The sequence below is a fragment of the Carettochelys insculpta genome, chromosome 1 (genome assembly GCF_033958435.1).
Source record: "Carettochelys insculpta isolate YL-2023 chromosome 1, ASM3395843v1, whole genome shotgun sequence".
Taxonomy (NCBI): domain Eukaryota; kingdom Metazoa; phylum Chordata; order Testudines; family Carettochelyidae; genus Carettochelys; species Carettochelys insculpta.
The window spans coordinates 291,656,229-291,680,573 of NC_134137.1; the positions used below are offsets into that span (position 1 = coordinate 291,656,229).

General features: G+C 44.4%; 1 protein-coding gene and 1 pseudogene across 2 annotated transcripts in view; one reads left to right on the top strand and one right to left on the bottom strand.

The window, feature by feature from the left end:
• Nucleotides 1–24,345, top strand: part of CDK17 (cyclin dependent kinase 17) — a 199,610-nt gene that overhangs the window by 103,609 nt on the left and 71,656 nt on the right. For both annotated transcript variants that reach the window (XM_075011569.1, XM_075011560.1), the window contains exons 3-4: nt 11,334–11,498; nt 17,766–17,899. In XM_075011569.1, the coding sequence (XP_074867670.1) occupies nt 11,334–11,498; nt 17,766–17,899 (299 nt within the window). The remainder of the gene's footprint in view (nt 1–11,333; nt 11,499–17,765; nt 17,900–24,345) is intronic.
• LOC142004637 (MAP kinase-interacting serine/threonine-protein kinase 1 pseudogene) lies at nt 22,365–23,658 on the bottom strand (annotated as a pseudogene).

The following is a 24,345-nucleotide window of genomic DNA, read 5'->3' on the forward strand; positions in this document are numbered from 1 at the left end:
GGAGGCTAATAAATTCAATTTTAAGACATGGCGCTTCCACACTGGCCTTTAATCAAACTTCTGAATTCAAGCTCGATGCTACACCCATCAGGTAACAACAATATACTAATTTCAGTATTAGTGCTCCCTAAATCGAGTTAGTGGTATTTAAAGTGAAGGCAGTCATGTGGTAATATTGAGCTAACTGCCTTAAATTCAAATTCCTCTTGTGTAGATGCAGCGTTTCTCTCTCCCATTAAACCTAATTGTGGACAAAAGATTTTTACCTTGAAGTCACTTAATTGAATTTAGTTGGTAGATTTTTGCTGTAATGTCATTTTGGTCTGCCTTTGAAAATCTGTTCTCCATAGAATACATACTCACGGCTAAGTCCATGCAAAGAGAGAGTGTTGTCGGGGATTTTTTATCTCTGGGACATAAACGCCCCTGTGTGTCAGGGGAAACAAGCCTCTGGCTGAGGTAAAATCAGTGCAGGTACATGGAAAACCTAAAGTGTCACAGGCTGCCATTTTGCTGCAGCACCAACGGCCATTTTGAGGCAGTTGGTTTCCCCAGTAACCTGAACTCATGAAGCCAGGATTCAAGTGGAGTCCTCCGATTGGCCGAAGGGAGGGAGTTTCCAGAACCTTCGTCCGAAAGGAGGACCTAATTGAAAACTGCGACACAGAATCATGAGTATTAAAATCACCTCATACATAATCATGAAAACTCTCTATAAATTCTGAGCCCTCAGCTCAGGCGGGACCCTTGGGTACTGCAGGCAAGGACTCTGCTGACCCCGTACAGGATAGTGTGGCTAACCAGCGTCCACTATTCCTGAGGCCAGAGCTGAACAAATCACTGCAGCGTCTGCCTTTAGGTAATGCTGCCTGAGAGCTAAATCACTGCAGCTGCAGCCCCCTCTGAGGGAAAGCTAGCAGCTGTGAAGCGGCGCCATCACTTAAGCGCCCCTCCGAACCCCAGCACCGCGCTTGCATCGAGGAGCGGCAAGTGGGCTTTCAGGCGTACTCACCGGGCGGCGAACTGTCCTGTGGCTCTGGCCACGGGTACTGCGTACCCGGTGAGGAAACCGAAGGCCCACCAACACCATCTTGTCATCACCACTCCTCCGGCCACACCACCTCCCACAAGCAGCTCGTGTGCTGGGATTGACATATCGACCATACTTCACTGGACTGGACAACTTACCTGATTTGACCTACAACCTGAATTGGACATCGCCGTCGTCAACGACACGTAAACTCTATCGGGGTGGGGCAAAAACCCTAGCCTTACACCTAGACTAGACATCTCATATATTCTAAAGACATTGGAGTAGGCACCAGGACCCCTTGCAGGGGAGCAGGAGGTCGCGGCTCCTGCTGTGCCATCCTCTGACGGGGGGAGGGCAGTGCCTGGGGGCCTGACCCCACAAGGCCGGGCCTACATAGCCTACACAAATCAAGCCACACTTGATTAAAATCGTTATAGTTAAAATCTTTATCGTTAATATTGTTGTAATTAAATTAGTAATTTAGTGCTAAGTAATTAACATAGATAAGTAATAATAAGTCTGATACCAAAAAGGCAACAATAACCTTTTCCTTATCCCCTTTCCCTTCCTACTGTTTTTCTCCTGAGTGGGCCAAGGGTCCCGGGAAAAGGCTGGGGTAGGGAGGCTGACTGTGGAAAAGATCCCAGCGGTTTCCACCACCAGCCACTTGGGCCGGAAGTAGCGCCCCGGCCCAGACCCCCTTTCCTCTTTCCTTCTGCTTTTTCCTAATAACCATATTTTTCCTTTCCAGAACAATAAACTAAATAATACAGGAACACATGGAACGTAAATGCATATTTGTAAGTTGAGTATAGTTAATAGTTAATATGAACTGGTTCATGTGCATATTTTACTGTTGTTGTTGTATATTTGCCTGTTGCTATTTGTGTTAATAAATTAGTTGTTAGTTGCACTTTTTAATTTGTGTTGGCCCTTTCTCTTTCTGTTCGGGCCTCCTCCTGCCGGGGACATAAGGGTAACCTTGAGTGTGATTACATTGCCCCAAGGGTGACTGCGTTCCTCCTCCCACTGGGTGGGGTGGTGAAGTTTCCCCCTCCGAGGACCCTGGGTTCTGGCTTTGGCTCGCCCGCACTCTAATTGGCCATCTGTTGCGGGGGGAAACCACCGGGCGCTGACAAGTGTGTCTGTTTCCCCCCAAAACAGCAGCAGTATTCTCAGTTCCCTCCAGAGCCAGCCTATGAATCAGCTTCTGGCATAAAAGAACAACATCCCAGATTGTGCCCTGTTCCGGGAGACTTGTAAACCTTTGTGATGGCATATCTGCCGTAAGTACAAGGAAGAAAGGTTTCAGAAATGGCAGTCAAGCTTCAATTTCTTATTTTGTATTAGAGGGCAGAAGTCAGCCCTGGATAGTAAAGAGTATTGTAATATGATGGGGTTTTGGGGCACAGCTAAGGAAACGAATCCAGCATATCTTTGCGTAAAACCAGGCCACATACATCCCCAGGCTGGGATTGCCGCCTTCTTCTTTGAGTGGTCCCCGTGGATGCTCCACAATAGGTGTCGGGCTCGCCTGACGCTGCAGATCGGAAATCTTCCAGCAGTTTCTCCTGGATCGCGTATGCGCCGGCGCCGCCCCCCTGCGCACCCCCAGCCGTGTGCACGATCTGGTCCCCGCCAGTTCCTTCTCAACCACCATCGGCTGCAGACGGAATCCACTCAGGCTAAGGCCAGAGTCAGATTACTTAGTGGTTTTTTTCCACGTGTAATTTGTTGTTTCGGTTATTTGAAAAAAAGAGAGAGAAAGCAGAGACAGAATATCAGAAAAAAAAAAAAAAGAGAGGAGCGGAGAAGAGAAGAGCGGACGTGAAGGCCATTTAGGCCTCCCGCTGCCCCGCAGGCCAGTGATCACTGTTTGGGGTGGAAAGGCACGGATTAAGTGCTAAGTACCCTATTAACAGTAAAGGACTCACCGCAATGGCCTCTTCAGGTTTTACAAAGCGGGAGTCATGCCGTAAAGCTATGTCGGCCTCTGTGGGGCATAGCGAAGGCATCCGACACCTGGGGGAACTACAGCTTACCCAGACGCGTTCTCACTGTGCTAAGCTCACAGCCAGGGCCAGGAAGGACAGAGCGATGAGGCGTAAAATGCTCTTGTTGATAAGGCTCTCCAGCTGGACTTGCCGGAGAAGCCTCACCCAGAAAGGCCCTCCGGGTTGCAGAAGAGGAGGGCAGCTTTTCTCTCTGACCCCCTCAGCGCAGAAACAGAGGAAACTCTCCCTGGCTTGATCCTTGCTGTGCGTTTGCAGTGAGCAGGACGAGCGGAGCACACAGCCACCAGCCGCATACTCAGGCAAGCGGCAGCGCACGTGGCAGAGGCTGAGCCTCTGATTATTCAACAGCCGGCACGCGCGGCGCCTAGAGCGTGAGCCAGGCAAGCACCGGAACCAGCGGCACCGCCACAGGTGGCACAGACCGCTGCGGCACCAGCGGTGCAGGGCTGCCAAGCACGGAGCCTGCAGGCACCGGAGGGGGATACCCGCGTGGCACCGCAGCTGACGGTGCCGAGCGCAGCGCTGACAGCGGGGCCGAGATCCCCAGCATGGAAGGGGGCGGTGCTGGCCCCGCAGCGGAGGGGCAAGGCAACATCAAAACCTGGCACTGCAGTCCATCTCTGGACAGGGCTGCACTGCTGTTAGCACCAAGCCCTCCCCCTGTGATACACACGCCGCACCGAAGGCCTGTGTCTCCACCGGCCCATCCAGAAAAAAGAAACAAAAAAAACCAAAACAAAACAAAAAACAAAACAAAACCTCCTTCTCCGTTCCTCCAACCAATGTCACCATGGCTTGGGCCACCTTCACCATTTCTGGGATTGGATCCCCTGGTGTACTATCACAAGCCAGTTTCACCTCTATCTGTGTCGTCGCGGAGGTCTCGCTCTCCCAGACATCGGGGGTACACACCCTGCGAGTGGTCTAGGTCTCCATCCCTGGACCCTTGCCCGTGCTGCCATGGTCGTCCTTATCAGGCTGGACGCAGACAAACCACAGGCCTACACCCAGGGGCAGGTCCCCTCCCCAGCTGCTCAATACCCCCATGGGCACTCCCAATCAGGGACGGAAACACAGTTGTCTAAAGGGGAGTTAATTTTAGAACCCTGAGACTTTTCTTCACGATCCTCCGGCGAGCAAGTGTATCATCGACCGCAGGAACCCGAGGGTTCGAGGGAGGTTTACCTTAGTGGTTCCTCCTCATCCTCCCCAGATGAGGCCATGGCCCCCGGGGACGTCTCTCCCCCGGATGACTTTAAACAGTTTCAGGAGCCGTTTAGAAGGGTGGCTTTCACGCAAGACATTCAAACGGCAGAGGTGCAGGAGAAACACCACAAACTCCTGAAAAATGTGAGACCCCCGGCTTCATCCAAAATTGCTATTCCGCTGGATGAAGCCATTCTGGAGTCAGCCAGTACTACATGGCAGACTCCGGCCTCTGTTCCACCTACGAACAAGAGAGCGGTTAAGAAATACCTCGTCCCGGCAAAGAGCATGGAGCTCCTCTTCAGTCACCCACAACCAAATTCTTTGGTGGTCGGGTCGTCCCAGCAGAGGTCAAAGGCTTCTCGGTACAAATCGGGGGATCGGACAAAGATGCTAAGGAGCTAGAGCTGTTTGGCAGGAAGGTATATTCCTCTCCTATCCTGCTATTGAGAATGGCAAATTATGGGCACACCTAGCAAACCATAATTTTGATAATTACTCCAGGCTTACTCCCCTCATGGATTCACTTCCGGAATATAAAAAGCCGGTGTTAAAGGTGATGGTTCAAGAGGGCTACGCAGCATCGCGGACGGGAGTCCAGATTGCCCTGGATGTGGCGGACACGGCGGCACATTCAACGGCTACAGCAGTGGTCATGCATAGAGAATCCTGGCCCCAGACGTCGGGTATCTGGAAGGACCTACAGGCGAAGATCATGGAGCTTCCCTTTGATACACAAAAGCTGTTTGTGGACTCAACCTACTCGGTTCCTCACCCCAGTAAGGACTTGAGAGCTGCACTTAGAACCTCGGGCGTTTATACTCCCCCATACAGGAGGGAAAACTTTTACCCTCAGCAAAGACACTGCGCTTACAACCACAGCGTGCTCAATATCAATGGGGCTACGACCAAGGGCGCTATCAATCGCGGCAACAGTACAGAACTCCTAGGCGACGTTCTTAACAAAGCCGTACGCCCTCGGGTCAGGCCTAAAGGCAACAAGTTTGATGGGTATGTCAGGGGCTGCACTATCAATACCCTCGCTCAATGCCACTCTCATTCATGTTCCATCATCGCCTCAGACCGTTCCACTCCCAATGGCAAAAGATCACTACAGACATATGGGTGCTGGAGATCATAGCCACGGGTTACACAGTCCCCTCCCAGTCGCTTCCACTGACAAAGCCTCCCACCAGGCCTCACCTCAGGGACGCTGCCACGAGGCGAGGCTCAAGCAGAAGGTGACTCACCTTATGTTCATAAGGGCGGTGGAAAGAGTGCTGGAATAATTCCAGGGGAAGGTTTTTATTCACACTACTTCCTACCAGAGAAGAAAACAGGACACTGGAGGCCATCTTAGATCTTCGGGTCCTCAACAGTTACTTACGTAAGCAACGGTTTCGGATGATTACAGTTGCCTTGATACTCACGGCACTGGACGATGGAGACTGGGTTGCAGCACTCGATTTACAAGATGCTTACTTTCATATAACAATCCACCCGGCACACAGACTCTTCCTCCGCTTCACGGTCGGCCAGGAGCACTTCCAGCACAGGGTTCTTCCGTTTGGCCTCTCCTCGGCCCCCAGAGTCTTTACCAAAACCCTGGCAGTGGTATCAGCCTACCTGCACAGACAGGGGGTGTTTATTTTTCCCATATCTGGGCGACTGCCTGCTAAAAGGGACCTCGAAGGCAGAGGTCTCACACATGAAACGCGTCACAGCGGACACGTTTCTTCGCTGGGCCTAGTCGTCAACCTCACAAAGTCGAAGTCCGAACCCACACAACATATAGAGTTTATAGGGGCACGCATAAACTCTATCACAGCAAGGGTGTACCTACCCAACTCCCGCTTCCACGCAATCAGTTCGCTGGTGCAAGTCATTGCATACAGCCCCACGGTGCCGGTCTTAACGTGCCTACAGCTGCTGGGCCATACGGCGGCAGCGACGTTTGTGGTACAGACTGCCAGATTGCACATGTCAAGCCTGTAGCATTGGCTGGTGAGTGTTTACAAACCAGCATCCCACACTGTCCTCAGGGTGGTGTCGCCCACAACAGAGGTGCGCAGATCCCTGGTGTGGTGGGAAAACCCTGAGAATCTGCTAGTGGGGGTGCCTTTTCACCAACCACAATTTTCTATTTTTTTCTTACTACCGACGCCTCCCACATAGGATGGGGAGCGCACATCGGCAACAAGGTGGTGCAAGGGCTATGGTCCCCTGCGGAACAGACACTGCACATAACCATGCCAGAGCTCAGAGCAGTGTTCAACGCTTGCAAACATTTTCGAGATTACCTACGTGGCAAAGTAGTTGGGATTCAATACCGACAATACCTCCACTATGTTTTACATCAATCGACAAGGAGGAGCACGATCCCGTGCCCTATGTGCGGAAGCAGTCCAATTGTAGAATTGGTGCATCGCCAACAACATAACGTAGAAAGCCTCGTACTTGCCGGGCGCTCACACCGTGAAAGCAGATCAGCTGAGCAGGCGCTTTGCAGTCACACATGAATGGCAGATCCGCTCCGATCTGCTACGGCGCATTTTTTGTACTTGGGGGTTTCCCCAGATCGATCTGTTTGCCACAAGGTCTTGCACAAAGCCAGAAGGGAGAGAGCTTGCATGATACTCATAGTCCCGCTTAGGATCGGCAGCAATGGCTTCCCTTGCTTTTGCGCATGTCGGACTGCCCACCGCTCCTTCTGCCGGTGGCACCGGACTTACTCACGCAGGCTCAGGGGTCCTTAGTGCACCCGCACCCTTAGGGTCTGCACCTACAAGCATGGCTAATCCATGGCTCAGCTCTTTAAAGAGCACGTGTACGGAGGGAGTACAAGAAGTCCTGGAATGTAGGCGAAGGACCTCCACCAGGAGGACTTACAAGCAGAAATGGACTCGATTCACAGCCTGGTGTTCCGCCAAGCAGTTAGCTCCCCTTGACGTTCCTATACCTGTAATACTAGAATACTTATTGGACCTCAAGAGAGGCGGGTTTTCTCTATCCTCGCTAAAGGTCCACCTCGCCGCTATATCAGCCTTTCAGCATACAGAGGAAGGGCCCACGGTATTCGCCCATCCTATTGTTACCAGGTTCTAGAAGGGTCTGGTAAACCTGTACCCCCCTCGGAAACCGCTTCCACCATCGTGGAATTTGGACTTGGTGCTCAGCACGCTATTGGGTCCACCTTTTGAACCATTAGCCACAGTTCCCATACGTCTCCTTATGATAAAAACAAAAAAAAAAAAACAACCTTCCTCCTTGCTACTACGTCAGCCTGCAGGGTGAGTGAGCTCGCGACAGTGATGGCAACGCTGCACTGCACAGTATTCTCAAAGGAGGCGGTACCTTAAGGCTGCACCCAGCCTTTGTTCCAAAAGTCTCTTCGGAGTCCAATCTTAACGAGCCAATAGTTTTACCCTCGTTTTACCCGAAGCCTCACAGCTCTGGCACGGAGGCACGCCTGCATCTCCTGGATGTGAGGAGGGCTTTGGCCTTCTACATAGACGGAACTAAGTCCTTCCGGAAAACGGACAGGCTCCTAGTCTCTCTCCCTCCCAGGTCAAAAGGAGAAGGTCTCTCTTCACAGAGAATCTCTAAGCACATTGTGTCCTGTATAAAAATGTGTTACGAGCTTCAAACTGCTCCTTTGCTGGCCCCGCCCAGGGCTCACTCCACCAGGGCGGTGGCGGTGTCAACAGCCTTCTTCAAGGGCATCGCGTTAAAAGACATCTGTAGAGCGGCGACCTGGTCTTCCTACGACACCTTCGCCGAGCATTATCCCCTGCCTCGGGTATTCGAAGAGGATACCTGTCTGTTGACAGCAGTCCTCTCAGGGCCAAGCTGCACATCAACCAATTACCCACCTCCTTACTTGGGTTACTGCTGGGTAGTCACCTATTGTGGAGCACCCACGGGGACCACTCGAAGAAGAAAGAGAAGTTACTCACCTGTAGTAACGATGGTTCTTCGAGATGTGTCCCTGTGGGTGCTCCACCACCTGCCCATCCTCCCCGCTTCGGATCTCTGTCTAGTGTTTTTCAGGAGCATCCGAGGCAGTTGGTCAAGGAACTGGCGGGGACCGGATTGCGCACACGGCCGGGGGCGCGCAGGGGGGCGGCGCGCACCGGCACATGCGCGATCCAGGAGAAACTGCTGGAAGATTTCTGATCTGCGGCGCCGGGCGAGCCCGTTACCTATTGTGGAGCACGCACAGGGACACATCTCGAAGAACCATCGTTACTACAGGTGAGTAACTTCTCTTTACTTAGGCAAATCCAGTCAGCCGCAAAAGTGCCTCTGCCAGTCCGACTGGTCAGCCAGAAGTCACACAGTGAACTCCACAGACGTCCCAGTTGCTACACCAGCCCAGACCAACCACTGTCAACATGGGTGAGACGTTTTAAAACCTATTTCACCAATGCCACACCAAATCTTCTGGACCCCAAAGAGTCCATCCACAGTGTCCAGTCACTGTATACTTGGATCTTACCCAAGTAACTATGCCTCCTAGTCCTTTAGATCTAATATCTACAAGTTTATTTACAAGGAAAGAAAGAGCAGGTTTCGAGAGAGAAATCATTAAAGTGATACTTTACTTACACCAATTACAGTAAAACACCTCTTCGTATGATTTCAGCTTGCACGTTACTTGGATTAACGTGAGTCAGAATCAGCAAGGGAAACCTTAGCTGTGCATCATTTGCATATGTATGTGAACACACTCCTGGGGTTCCTGGGGGCTGGCCAGAGCACAGCTCCTCCGCCAGCTCCATGTGCCAGTCCCTAGCTCCCCCAGGTGGGGGAACCCAGGGAGAAGCCACACGCTGCAGTTGTTTGCCCCCTAGCTCCCCTAGCTGGGGAAGCCTGGGAGAAGCCGCACCACTGTGGCTGTCTGCACTCCTGGCTACCCTAGCTGGGGGAAGCCGGAGAGAAGCCCCATCACTCTGCCAGTTTGTTCTCTGGCTTCCCCCAGCTGGGGGAGCCAGGCAGGCAGACAGCCATGGCAGCGAGCCTTCTCCCCAGCTTCCCTCAGCTGAGTGAGCCGGGGAACAGTCTGGTGGCGTGGTGGGGCTTCTTCTCGGCTTCCCCCAATTGGGAGAGCCAGGGGTTGGAGCCGGTAGGTGGACTACTGCACCACCTGGTCATCTCCCGGGATTCTCCCCAGCCAGGTGGCTCCCTGCTGGATCTGGCGGGGGTTACCACGCCGTCTTCAGGTAGCACAAAATTTGACTTACATTCAGTTGCCTGCGAATGCAACCAGTGCGTAAGTTGGGGTTTTACTGCACAGCTCCTGATGCAGACCAGCATTCCTATATGCTGATCCTTGAAAATCTATTAATGCACATCCCATAAGGGGTATGATTCCAGGTTACATAGTCTGAGTTACTGGAGAATCGTAGATCTGGTGACTTGCAGTCAGCATGCTGGAACATGGAACCTTGGGACAGGAACATGCACAAAGACGAGAACAAAAGACAAAGATGGATGCTGTTAGGCCCCTGTTATAGTTTTCCCCTGTGGAGGGAAAAAGCCCTTTCTTCTTTCCATCAGGCACTGGAGAGTCCGGATCACCTGATTCAGGTAAGCTGTTGTGGTGAACTGCCATTGGACCAATCCCAGGAGACTGTCCCAAACTCCTGATCTGTTTGTATTGGCCATCTAGGCTTTTGTTTTAGTCCAACACCCTGGCTGGGGAGGCCACCAACCACGCCTCCCATTGTGTATTGTAGCACTAAAACATTGCTAGTACAACTATAGAGCTAAAACCTATAACTCTACCTACCAGCATGATACAGACGTATAAGTAGCATACACAGATTCAGGGCACCCTCAACTTGCATTAGACACCTCACACGCCCCACCCCCGGAAGATTGTTTGGACCAATAGATACAATGCGCACATAAAATGGCTTCCATATCCAACATAAAAATCCAGTCATGTGACAATTATATACATATACATTTGTTACAGATAAATGCATTTCTGTATTACTGTGGAAAATATTATTTACATGGATAATATTTCTCCATTAACTTTGGTAAATTAATTGATTTGTCCAGTGTTATCTGTTGTATGATGATACTGTGAATGACTGTTATATGTAGAAGTGAATGAAATTGAGGTTGATGAGGGAACCATAACTCTTCCCTGACATGCGTCTGATTGCTGTAGCAGATATGCCATGTCCAATATAATTTGTACTCTTTTCCTTATATTTTTGATAAAATTAAGGTTGAAAGTGTGGGTAAATAATTTAAGAGTTTCAATACTTACAGGAACGGTCCTTTTACTGTGTGTAAATGCTGTGTTCAGTTCCGATATCCGCATCTGAAAAGCCAAAATAAGTATGACATGCATGTTCACCTATTCTGGTGTTACAGAGTACACACACATATCTTCTAGAACTGGAAGGGACCTTGGGAGGTCATCTAGTCCAGTCCCCTGCCCCCTTGGCAGGACCAAGCATCATCCCTGACATTTATTTGCCCCAATCCCTAAATGGTCTCCTCAAGGATCGAACTCACATAGACTCAATTTTGCCATTGTTACTGTGGTGTGTGTGGGGTTTGGTAGACTTTCAGTAAGGTTACAGTAAATCTCTGATATCAAGTCTACTAAGAGACTAACAAGCCTATGAAGGCTCAATAAGACAGACTAGAAATTGGAAGGTTCAGATAAACCTGGTGAAGATGAAGCCATTGCTATGTAAACTTAAAGGACATCAATAACCATGCAAACTTTGAGTGGGTATCTCCTCACCCGTAATCTGCTTTTATGGTTGGGATTTTTGGTTGTATGTTTTCTGTGGTAGCTATGTTAGTGGAAAAGCTATAGCTGTTAAGGAACTGGCCCACTTACAGCTGTTACATCTCCATGCAATCTCTGGAGTATTTATATTTTGTTTGTAATAATTTTCCAGAAAGGGGATTCCAATATTATGTTCTCTGTCTTCAGTACTGAAAAAATAAAGCATCCTTTGAATGGAAATTATCTGCATAGTAACAATTTTCTCTTCTTTTTTCTTTTGACATATTCATCGGGATGAATATTTGGCCCTTGTGAATTACAGAGCCTATTGTGAAGAATGGCAGGCCTCCGACATCTCACAGTATGCACTCATTTCTTCATCAGTACACGGGATCTTTCAAGAAGCCCCCTTTACGGAGACCACATAGCGTTATAGGAGGTAGCCTTGGCTCTTTCATGGCAATGCCTAGGAATGGAAGCAGATTAGGTAATTTTATAATTTTGGTCATTAAGATAATATCCATATTGGTTCTTCACAGCAGCTACAGGTGATATACATTTAGTTCAAAAGCTGTTCTGGGAATATGAAAGTATTGCTAAGGTTGCCATAGAAACAACACTTTAATGTTAAATGTCTCATTTAAGACTTTAAAGGAGACAATTGGGGGGAAGCGTACAGTGTGTTACTTCACAGAAATCGCCCACATATCCATTTAATGACATGGGTAACAGTTACGAAAGGTTGTCTATTTTAGTGTTGTTTAAGGCACCCAAGACCACAGAATTTAAAAACATACAGAAGGTACGTTAATTGAACATACCAGAAATTATGGGTGCTCTGTCTGTTTGAGTTAAAATATAAGGAATTTAACTTTTAAGAAATCTAAGCAAAAAACGTCAGTTAATTCTTTTAATAGTAGTCAAAGTTTGTGTAAATCTTTTTGTTCTGATCTCAGCAGTTGTGATCATACCCTTCAGGGTAAATCATGATTTTTTAAAAAAGGTATTCAGTAGTTTATTATATTGTTGGCCCTAGGCCAGGGGTCTGCAACCTGCGGCTCCAGAGCCAACTGTAAGGCCTTCTTTGTGATTCCCAAGGATATAATTGCAAACTTAAAAAATAAAAAAAAAAAGAATCCTGATTATTTTTGATAACAGGTGAATGTTTAAAAGCCCAAAAAATGAACAACTCCTATCTAAATAGCAAATATGTGATCTTGAAATGTTGGATAATTTCTCCTAGCATCTTCAGAGGGAGCAAAGGTCAAGAGTAAAAGTGAGGAAGACAGTGGTACAAACACACACATAAAGTATGAGGAAATAGAATATGTAAAAAGTTTGTTAACATCCTGCAGTAAACATGTATTACATTACAAATTGTGTGTGCACTGTTCTTAAAATAGGGTTTACTAAAAGTGTGGTTTGACATTATTTATAAAGGACCATCTCGTATCACGTGCACTGTGGCTCTTGAATTACTAAGTTTTTTACCAAACTGGAAAAAATGGTGATTCTTATTATTTTGTTTTCCGACCCCTGCCTTAGGCCACCATTAGATATGTACACTGGCAAATAAAGTTAATTATTTATGAACACTTTGCAACAATTTTAACTATTCTGTTGAGTTCATTGCTGGTACTAGGCAAAGAGGATCAGTTGGGAATTAATGCAAATTTTATGAATTTGTTGCCCTTCTCACTTCACTTGTTTCCTTTGGAATCTTTTCTGTTTGTCTTAGCTTTTATTAAACCTTACTTTTTGGAACCTAAATCTGACCAGGAAATGTCCCTTTATTCATACTCCCACAGATTTGATCTTCCTAATGTGATAGCATGTTTGTGTCCATTTTGATTCAATGTTTGTTTTTCAAATCATATGAGGTTTATAAATTGTGAAGATTCCCACATCTTTGCCATCTTGCATTGAAATGAATTATGGGAATGTGCAAGAGTCTCAGGGTCAACCAAGAATGGGATCCCATTTGCTAGACATCATACAGACACAGGGTAGTAGACACAAGCTCTTTGAGTCAGGAACTAATCTAAATGAACAAGACAGCCATAGGATGGGACATGGGTCTCACAAACATGCAGAGAGAACAATATGAGGTAGCAAATGCTTTCTTAGTTCCATAGGGGATATGGATGTTTTAGGAGGGCATTTTGGTGGGGCTGGAGAGCCATGGTAGTTAGGAGAGGATCGGTTAAATGGGAAAAAAAAGCTGAATGGACAAGCGCAGCAGGTATGGGGTGATGCTGAGGTGAAGAAATGAAGGGGAAAAGCTGAAGCAGAGAGTCAATCAGCATAGGACAGAGAAAGTCCAGTCAGAAAGTCTATAAAAAGTATTTGAATATTCTAAAGACCAAAGGTCCTTGCCTTGGCTGCTTCTGCCCCTGGCCACAGAAGTCTCTTGCTGGCTCCATTCTGCAGTTTTCTTTTAGGATAAAAACGGGGAGGCATTCCACAGTCTTACTCTACAATTCTGAGTTAAGGAGGATGCTGAGGAGATTTTATCTCTTCGCAGCAGTCCCTGCTTTTGTTGCTTCTGTCTGTATCAGTTGGAGTCCCTGATTCGCTTTTATCTTCACTTTTACAGTTTCCTGGTTTGCTTGTCTAAATCCAGAGGCACTGAGAATACTGACAAGGGAGAGTGAAATCTCCGCTCTGCAGCCTTGGCTGAGAGCCAGCTGGCTTTTAGCGCGTGTGGTGGAGCACATAGCATTAGCCCCTAAGGTTGCAGGTTCATTCCCTGCTGCCAATAATCCTGGTACATCAGCCTTACACTTGCATTGTCTCTGTTACTTTAGCAGCAGAGAAGTACTGTGCATCATGGCAACCTAATAGGTCAATACACAAGTTTGTCAGTCCTTTCTTGGAGTGAGTTTCATCACCATACAGTGAAATCTAAATTAATGTGAACCAAGTTTCTGCTTCTTTTAGTTTTGAACTTTACTAATGAAAAGTGCTGCTCATGATCCTTATCAAGTTACCATCTCAATTTGTCATATCTTCATTATTGTTTAAAAAACTAATAGGTTAAGTTGGTTGGTCATTAGTCTCAGAGGGCTAGCCATGGCAGTCTGTAGCTTCACAAAAAACAAACGTATTTATTAGACAGTGAGCTTTGGTGGGTAAGACCCACTTCTTCAGAAGCTCATTACTTAACAAATAAAATTATTAATCTTTAGGTGCTACAGGACTGCTTGATTTTTGTTTGGTTAGTGTATATTGGAAGAAATCAAATATGGAAGTCACAGTGACTTTCAGCAATAACACAGTGGTTGTAATAATGGAAGCTCTAAAATATGTCATTGTGACAATGGATATTAATTTAGCTCAGCTGGTAGAATTTTTCCAATTCAGATTTCTTCTGAATGGATTCCTTGCCAATTAAATGAGAGTAACCATGCCTTTTAATTGCATTTCCTCAGCTCCCATCCTGCATCCTAGTTACTGCAGTCTTTCATGCCCGGATTTTTGTTTGTTTTAATATTTCATTTGTTCATTTACAATTGGATATGAATAGAAAAATTAATGTGAACAGCTAAATAGAAAATTGCCACAGATGTCAATGAGCCCAGTACAATTAAAAAAAAAAAGTACATTTCTACCACAGAAGTCCTTGAAGACCATAGATGCCAGCTTTGGGACACATCAGCCTATTGAGAGCAAAAGTTAGCCAAGATAGATTACATAGTCCAGTGTAATTTGATCACTTTATGAAACTTGTCAAAACGTATGCATACCAAGCAACACTTGAAATTGCCAGGTAGTAGTCAGCATTCCTGGCTTTTTATATTTTTAAAACAACAAGTGTAAGATTGCATTAATTTTAATTGAACATGCAAAAATCTTAATATGCAAGTTTTATTGACAAAAGTATACCCTTATCCCATAATATAGGAAAGACAAGGTTTTTGAATATAGGAGTCCAAAAAACGTCACTCTTCAGCAACCTTCTGTTTTGTTATGACATAGAAGAAAACACAAATCTATCATTGATGGTTTGCAGATAACACAAAATTTGGCAGGGGAGTGGTAAATTAGGAAGAGAGCAGGTTACAGATAGAGAGTGATCTGGATTGGTTGGTAACCCAGGCACAAGCTAACAGTATCAGAGGGGCAGCCGAGTTAGTCTGTATCTTTAAAAAACAACAAGAATGTCCTGTGGCACTTTATAGACTAACATACTTTGGAGCATAAGCTTTTGTGAGCAGAGACCCGCTTTGTCAAATGCATGAGGTGTGGGGGGGGGGCGTTCCAGGGGAGGTTTTTAATATATGGGCTTGTGAAAAGGAGGGAGTCCCAGTCAAGAGGAAGGCCATTGTTGACAAGTCAGTTCAGTCACGGAGGATGTGGCCCTTTATCAGCAGTTCATGTGGAGTTGTGGACATCAAGAGAGGAGAAATCAGGTGCATTCAGTCAGGGAGGACATGGCCCGTTATCAGTAGCTACTGTGGAGATGTGAACATCAAGAGTGGAGAAACTGCTTTTGTAGTTGGCCAGCCACTCCCAGTCTCTGTTCAGACCTTGGTTGATGGTGTTTCTCTTTGGAGTTTTTTTTTGAAATTTTTTGTTGTAGAATGGTTACAATGTGTCTTTTAATCTGGATGAATGCAGGGGCAAAGAATGTAGCAGATATACTTATAAGATGGGGGGCTCTATCCAGGGATGCAGTGACCGCTGCTGCACTGCCTGTACTCTGTGGAGCTGGAATGCCAGCACTTCCCCCATGTGAAGCCATCAAGTCTCAGACTCTGACAGATGTGTGTTGTGGGCACCACATCAGCCTTCTGGTGTTGGATGAAGACAGGTTTTGGCGAAGGACCTGGAGTAACACTCCTCCCACCCAGCTCCTTTGTAGCAGAGGCTCTCAGTCACAAGAAGAGACAGGAACAATGCCTGAAAACAATGACTCGGAATGGGTGGATTTATTCGGATGTAAAGTTTATTCATCAACTGGCCTTCAACTGCGGGTAGCTAATCACCAGGCTCCCCTTGGCTGCTGTGAACTGAACGTGTGGCAGGCCATGGATAAGTTTGAGGGCTTGCTCCCTGAATCCTCAAAGGGTTCAGAGCATTCCTCAAGGAAGGATTGGGCAGCTGCTGATGCAATGGATGCTGCACCACCCACAGTGGCATTGGGCATTCTGGCGTCTCCTCTCCAGGCTCTCTGTGGAGGCTTCAGTTGCTACAAGACCTCCTGTTCAGCGGGGACATCTTGTTTGCAGAACAGGCCAACGTAAAATTATATGAGCTTAAGTACTCCTACATTATCCTATAGACCTGGTCTGCATGTTAGCCTGGCCTGTAAACAGGAACATAAAGACAGGGTAGCCAGCAGCACCAGAAGGCCGTAGGCTACAAAGAGCAGGGGCTATAAATGGCTTCTGAGCTAACCAGCAGCCTCAACCCAGTCAGGCACAATTCACCCCAAGCACGGGGCCCAGAAAAGTCCATTGGAAGGTGTTGCCGAGGGCATCACACCAGACTTTTCTGCTTCCTCCTGGCCTGGACTGCTTTAACATTGGACTGATCTTTCTGGAGGTTGCCTAAGGCACACCCAGCCCAGGTCCAAGGCATCCAATGTGAGTTCGTGAGAGGGGGCTGGAATGGAGAATGAGACTTATTTCAAGACAGCCTACAAGGCTGTTCTCAGGTTCTCTCTTCTTGGATTGTTTGTTCCCTAGGGTTTGTTTGGGCATAGGCATTTTTGCTATAGATCTTGGGAGCTAGTGATGGGCTACTGGATCCTTTTCCAGGTTCAGTGTCATGTTGATCTTCAGAAGGAAGCTCTGCTCTCCTACCTCTCTTATCCCTCCCCTTCTCTCTGTCCACCCTGAACTTCTTTGTTGGCGGGTAGAGGTTTGCCCCATTTCGCTGCTGGAGCAGAACATTTTTGCCTGGACAATATAGCTGTGGGTTCCATGTCTTTTTTATTTTAGTAATTTTTCTGCAGGGGTTAGGCCCAAAGCATGAGAGCGAAATATTTTATGCAGTTTACATCAAAACTGCACACATCATTACAATAGGTTGGCCATAATGTGACTCTCCCAAGAGAATCAATTAAATGACCCACCACAAAGAAATAGATAATTACAGCAAGGTCTCTGCAATGTCCATTTTTCATCCTATCTCTGTATTTAAGTACCTGAACAAAACTGGTGTCATCTTTTCAGAGGTTCTGAGCACCTAAATTTCACCTCTGAAAATGAGGCCATGGGTTTTCATTTTTCTCTCTCTCTCTATAAATATGGATTTACATGCCTAACAGTAGGTACACAAAATTTGAATTTTTTTGCCTCAGGCATTACCTTTACTAACTAATAAAGTGTCTGATTGTTCTCTGAACTATCAAGATTTCCTTAGAAAATGGAATTTTTCTATTTCCAGAACAGCACAAAAAGGAGTAGTAGTAAAACAATCTCAAGAGCTTGAGGTCTGAGGAAACAGTATTGCAGGAGCATGGGATGGGACTGGGACTGTCAGTCATTGAGTTTGGAACATGGATGGCACATGGTGTGTTCGACCACAGCCTAATTAAAATGTGTGCATGCATTGTATACTGGGAAAGTATTTTAAGAGTTTATTCTTTGTCTTTTTGTGTTATCTCAAGCCATTAAAAAGAAAAACAATGCTACAGTGATACTAAGCCTCTAGATCTGGCATAAAACAATACATAACAAAGGTTGCAATTCTTCTCCATGTGTGAAGTGTTTATTTAGAGGAATAATTATTGACTTTTTGCATTTAGATATAGTACATGAAAATCTGAAAATGGGATCAGACGGTGAAAGTGACCAAGCTTCTGGAACATCGTCTGATGAAGTCCAGTCTCCTACAGGTGTTTGCCTCAGGAACCGGATACACAGACGGATCTCTATGGAGGTAATCAGTTTTCCCATAAGGACTCAGTGATTTAACAAGAGACTTGGGAATTGTTTAAATTGCTTTGTATAAATGCTTGTCTTCCTGTCAGTTCACTTTAAAGCAGATGTTTGTATTCATCATGTGAGTTTTTACAATGAGTAGTCATGGCATAAGTTCTGTTTCTGTGTGTCAGTCTTGGAACCTGAGTAGGTATCCCTGGCAATGTTTATAATCTGTTCAGTACAAAAATTTAAATATTGTTTTCAAAAGCTTTTGATTCTTAAAAACAAACAGAGAATTCACTAGCAAGCTGTCGTGGATACTGAATGCTATAGCCACTCAATGTGGGATTGGTCTTCTGAGTGCTGGGGGATCTCCTGAGAAAGGCCTTGCATTAAGTACGGTCATTCTAAAAGGAATTGAGGTGTTGGGAAACAAATGAAGAACATGTGACTTTTATGTTCTGCTGTATGTGTTCATATAGATTATTTCATATATCACTGCTCAGGTTCTTTCTTGTAACCCTGCTTTCTGTCTCATGCAAAACTTCAGTAAGTAAACACAAGAGGGATGTTCCTGACTGCGTCAGCCTTTTTCATTCTTCCTGTTTTTTAGTATACGGAACCTTACAGGATAGTAAACAAAAGGAGGAAAAAGTACTTTATGAATAACTGTGCACATAACTTCCTTTATTTAAGAGACTCATTATGAACACTAACCACCCTTGCACTTGCTTTGTTGCCTGTTTCCCAGGCAAAAGATACAGAACTTGTTGCTTTTTTGTTAAGTGCAATAGTTTAGATTCTAATAATGCCATTTTGGATGGACAATGTAGATAAAGCTTTTTGATTTCCTTATAAAAATCTATTTTGGGGTTTTAAATCCCCTTTTTTTGAAGCACAGTATAAAGTCCAGGAGTTTAGAAAATATTTTGGCTTAAACACTGAGTTTGTGTGTTAGAAGTGAATATTGCAAGATATTTTGTTGTGTTTGTATAATTGAAAAACTGCATTTATTTTTAGTTTGGAACTTTTAGCTCCATCCAAAGCCTGTTAAATAGAAACCATTAACTTGGTCCTGATCTGTATTAAAAAATTAAGGTGGCTTAAGTTTGTCTCTCCTGACTGTGAACCCTCCCTTGAGTGGTGTAGTTTAGTCAGTCTGACTCCCAGTGTAGACAGGTGCTTGGGTGATGGAAACATTCTTCCATTGACCTCGGTACCAACTCTTGAGGAAGTGGATTACCTGTGCTGACTGGTTAACCCCTCTTATTGACTTATGATGGCACAACTACTTTAGTACAGCTATACCACTGTGGCATTTCAAGTGTGGACAAACCTTGAGAGGTTTTTGGATCAGATCTATTGTGCTTTGAATTAAGCAGAACACAAAATAAGAACATTCTTATAAGAATTTACATGCAGAAGACGTTAGAAACACAAAATGGGTAAGACAATATCTTTTATTAGACCAACTTCTGTTCTTCAGAAAAAGAAGCTCATTGACTGTTTCCCAGACCTGAAGAAGAGTTCTATGTAAGCTGTCAAGTTTCTCTCGCCAACAGAAGTCTGTCCAATAAAAGATATTACCTCTCGCACCTTGTTCTCTCTGATATCCTGGGAATGACATAACTATACTCTTGTAAAAGACATGACTAATTGGGGAAATCTGGAGGAGGAGGAGTTTTTTTGTTTTGTTTTTTTTGTTTAATGTTTGTTAATCCTGTTATTCATTCTTATATTTCCTGTTGTCTTTAAAATATTTTAAATAGGAATTTCCCATATGTAGAGCTGCACTTCTGCTGAGTTTTCGTGGAATGCTTTTTGAATTTAACTTCCTTTCTTTCTGCAAACCTTTTAATTAAAAAGTCCCTTAAATAACTTTTAGCTTGCATGGTAACTGTAATATTACATTGTCTTAGAAGTTGAAAATATTTTTCCTTTCATATTGTCAGTTCCATCTCACAAGCATTTGCTTCCTTATTTTCTCCCAGTTCCAAATAATTGTAGTTTTCAATGCAGCTGAAATTAACATGTTGTGGTTTATTTCTTTTTTGCCTGGCACAGTTGGAGAGGTCATCATAGTTCAGGCAACACTTTGTATGCATCCTGTGAACCAGGCTTTCCTCTTAAAATGTTACAGTAATGACATTGTGGTTTTTAAAGATAAGATTTTTAGAGTGACTTTTTAAAATAGTCTGCTGAAAAACAACTGCTGAATTTTAGCAATGATTTTAGCTTTGACTTCCCTTGGTTTTTGTTAATCAAGGTCAGAAGTTATGTTTTACATTTACTTGTTAAGTAGTATTTGGAAGAGGAGAAGTTTTTTACTCAATGTTTATGCAGTGCTTAGTAGAAGGGGAACCCTCTAGGCTACTCTGATAATTGTGGTACAAATTGAATAAACTTTCCCATTCAGGGAAACTTTCTGTTAAAAATTCCAATGGTGTGATTTTTTTTTTGTTTTGTTTTGTTTTGTTGCAGTGGTTGCTATATGACTTCTGATAGGCTTCTAAGAGATTTGTTATTCAGTACCAAATCTAGCTTGCCTTACTTGTGTGATCATTTCCAGTGAAGGACTCTTCATTTCCATAAACTGAATAAAAACAAAAAAACAGTCCAGTAGCACTTTAAAGACTAACAAAATATTTTATTAGGTGATGAGCTTTCGTGGGACAGACCCACTTCTTCAGATCATTATTCATGGTCTGTCCCACGAAAGCTCATCACCTAATAAATTATTCTGTTAGTCTTTAAAGTGCTACTGGACTGCTTTTTTGTTCTGATAATATATAGACGAGCACGCCTATCTCTCTGTTACTATAAACTGAATAGGATTTGTTGGTAATATTGATTTGATTCATTGCCAGGAGAAAGGGAGAAGCCCCAACCTATTTTAGCCATTATGGTCATGTAGTTTGGCCTGCATCTTTTTTCTGTGCTATGAGGTAACAAAAAATTGAATTTTATACATTTTTGATAGTCTGTTCTAGTCTGCCAGAGACATTCATCATAAATGAGCTATTGCAAATTCTGTTCATATGGTCACAATATTGTTTACATGAATGTTTAATAAAATGTAACATGATGTTTCTCTCCCCTTTGCTCTTTCTAATTACATTTGATCTTGGTATGCTCAAAGTGAGCACAGTTTTCTGTTTTGTGAGGTTGATGAATTGTGAAGTTGTAAGATGGTATACAGGCTTTCATATCTATAACATTATTTCTATGTACCCAATAGCAAAAGCATTTCTGGTTTCTTAAAGTAACAGATCATTTAAAGCTGAGAATTATACCAACAGACAGGCTGGCCCTCTTTATTTTTTGTTAAGGCTAGAATGTTAGCTCTTGTTTTTTTGGACTTAACTGTGAATTTCCACTAGTCTTCTGTAGCTGAACCATATATTTATATGCAATTTAACAATCGATCATGAAAACAAAAGGTATATTCTGTGCATGTTTACTGGAAAACTTGTGCAGTCCCAAGACTTCACTATTAATATGCCCTCACATTTGAGTTGTTTTCTAGTTCACTTCTATAAATGTTTGCATAAAATATGTTTTAACAATAATGTATGCAGATCATTGGAGATTGCATTGGCTGTATAGGTAAGCAAGTGGACCACCCCATCACTGAAAAAGACAATTAATTGGGTTACAGTATTTTCCTATGATTATAATAGGATCGTATAAATGTGCCGTGAATGTGACATCAATTTTTACATGCAGCAGCTCCCCCCATAGAAGAATAGTCACTGATCTTGGGTTGAGTTATCACCGATTGGAATCAAGTGATAAAATTGTTTTAATTTAATTAAAATTAAAACTGTCAATGAGATTTTGACACATTTGGAGAACAAAAGGGGCATGCAGATTTTCTTGACCATGGTAGCTGAAAAACTGAGTTGAGATGATTGTTGAATTTCCATATGCAAAGATAAGCCTAGAACAATACTAAAGGGTAGAAAGTACAGTGCAAAAATAACCTGCAAATCCATGTAGAACATTTTCCTTTATTAAGAACCTTAAAGTATATTTATCTCTAAATTTGGAGAAAAATTATGACAGCTCTTTGGTAAAGCTGATAAAGCAATATGAAGAAGAGAGAGAAATGTGAAGGAAAGAAATGCATATTATTATATTACTATCTTAGATCTATGAGAGCAGAATCTGATCAAATAAAAGCTCACAATGGCCACCCTCAAGATCACTATGTCTCCATCCTGTAAAAGAAAGTGGCTATGTGCTAGTAGGTTGCAGGATTTCCATTGCTGAAGATTTTATTAAAAGGTTAGATTAATATCTGTTGGGGGATGGTGTAGGTTTACTTGGTCCTGTGTGGACTAGATGATGCCTCGTGGTCCCTTCCAGCCATACATTTTGGTGAATTCCTTGAGAGTAAGTAGCAAATGGATTACTATGTTGCACCGAGAAAATAGATAACTGTAGGCATCTTTGGTCTTATGGCAGCTGAAGGACATCCTTCATCTTGGAATGACTACTATCATTTCCAATTCAATTGAAATGTCTGCAAGCCTCATGGAAACTATTAAAAAAACACCATAACAGAAGATCCATTTAAATGTATACTCCAGGTATTTAAAAAGGGCAAGAAATGGTGTGGGTGATCCCTTCTCGGGAGCCCCTGGCAGCCATGCATGCTGAAGAACCTGAGCAGCACTCACTCTTTCTTTGGCATCACGAACTAGCAACTTTGAGATGAGATCTTTGGCATCGTTGGAAATATGAGACCAGTCGTTGTCCGGAAACTCATACTTGCCCTCCTGGATATTCTCAAAGAGCTTATTCTGACAGACTCTGCAGACTTCTCCCCTGTCCCAGCCACAGTCTGTGCCACAGTTCCCCACAAAAGGGGGGTAGCCACTGAGCATAATGTGCAATGTCAAACCCAGGCTCCACAGATTGCAGCGTTTGTCGTAGAAGGTAGCCTCATCTGTGAAGACTCCAACCACCTCTGGTGCCATGTATTCTGCAGAACCACATGGAGTAGTTAATTCAGGAGTAGTTATTGGAGTACATGCACTGTTCAGTTTCACTCCACTACCAAGGTCAAAGTCACATATTTCACTGGCAACACCTTTTCTGGAGATTCACACAATATGTTTTCAGGCTTCAGATCCCTATGTGCAATGCCTTTTGTATGTAGAAAATCCAGTGCAGAGGCAATGCTCTTACAACCCTGCTGTTTTCCTGTTCATTAAAATGCTGTCACTTTTGAATGTGGGCTAGGATCGAACCTCCTCGCAATTTCTCAAAGACAAGGTAATACCTTGTGTCATCTTCAAAAAATTCTATTAACTCCAAAATGTTCTTGTTATCCTGACATTGATACAATGTTTCTACTTCACGAAATACATGACTTCGACTGTGCCCAGTATTTTTCTCAATTATTTTTGCTGCATATTCTTGCCCATTTTGCAGACTAACAGCACCTTGAACCTTGGCATATGCACCCTCACCAAGCAGCTCAGCGGTCAGCTTGTACAAGTCTTCAAACTTCCCTTGGGGAGGATGCGTGGCTCTGGTCCTTTTTTTCTTTTACTCTTTGCCATTATCTACTATGGTGAGAGGCTGACTGCTGACCATCTCTGGTTTTTGTTGGACCGACTTCCCTGGAAGAAAGGAGGTTGAGTAGATGGGCTGATTACTATTTGCCTCAAAAACAGGACTGGCCGAAGTAGGATTATTTTGTAACTTAGAAGAACAGAGGAAGTTCGTCAGTTCTGCAATTTTATTTTGCCTCATAATATCGGGCATCTCTATCGCTGCCGCAGCCCGTCCCTCAGGCCCCGCACAGGAGGGGGAAGGGCGCCACCGGCGGCTAACCCTCAGGCCGGGAGGAGATTGACATGATAGGCATCACAGAAACCTGGTGGAATGAGGACAATCAGTGGGACATAATTATACCAGGATATAAAATATATCGGAAAGACAGAACGGGTCGTGCGGGTGGTGGAATGGTACTGTATGTGAAAGATAATAGAGACTCAACTGAAATAAAAATCCTAAATGAATCACATTGTTCCATAGAATCATTATAGATAGCAGTTCCTTCCTCTAATAGGACTATGGCACTAGGAGTATATTATCGACCACCTAACCAGGACAGTGATAGTGATGCTGAGATGTTAAGGGAGATTAGAGAGGCTATCAAAATAAAAAAATCAGTAATGATAGGGGATTTCAGTTATCCCCATATTGACTGGGTACGTGTCACCTCAGGACGGGATTCAGAGGTAAGATTTCTCGATGCCTTAAATGACTGCTTCTTGGAGCAGCTGGTACAGCAACCCGCAAGGGGAGAGTCAATTCTTGATCTAGTACTGACTGGAACGCAGGATCTGGTCCAAGAAGTAACTATTACAGGACTGCTTGGAACTAGTGACCATAATATAATAACGTTTAATATTCCTGTGTTGGGAAGAACACTGCAGCAGTCCAACA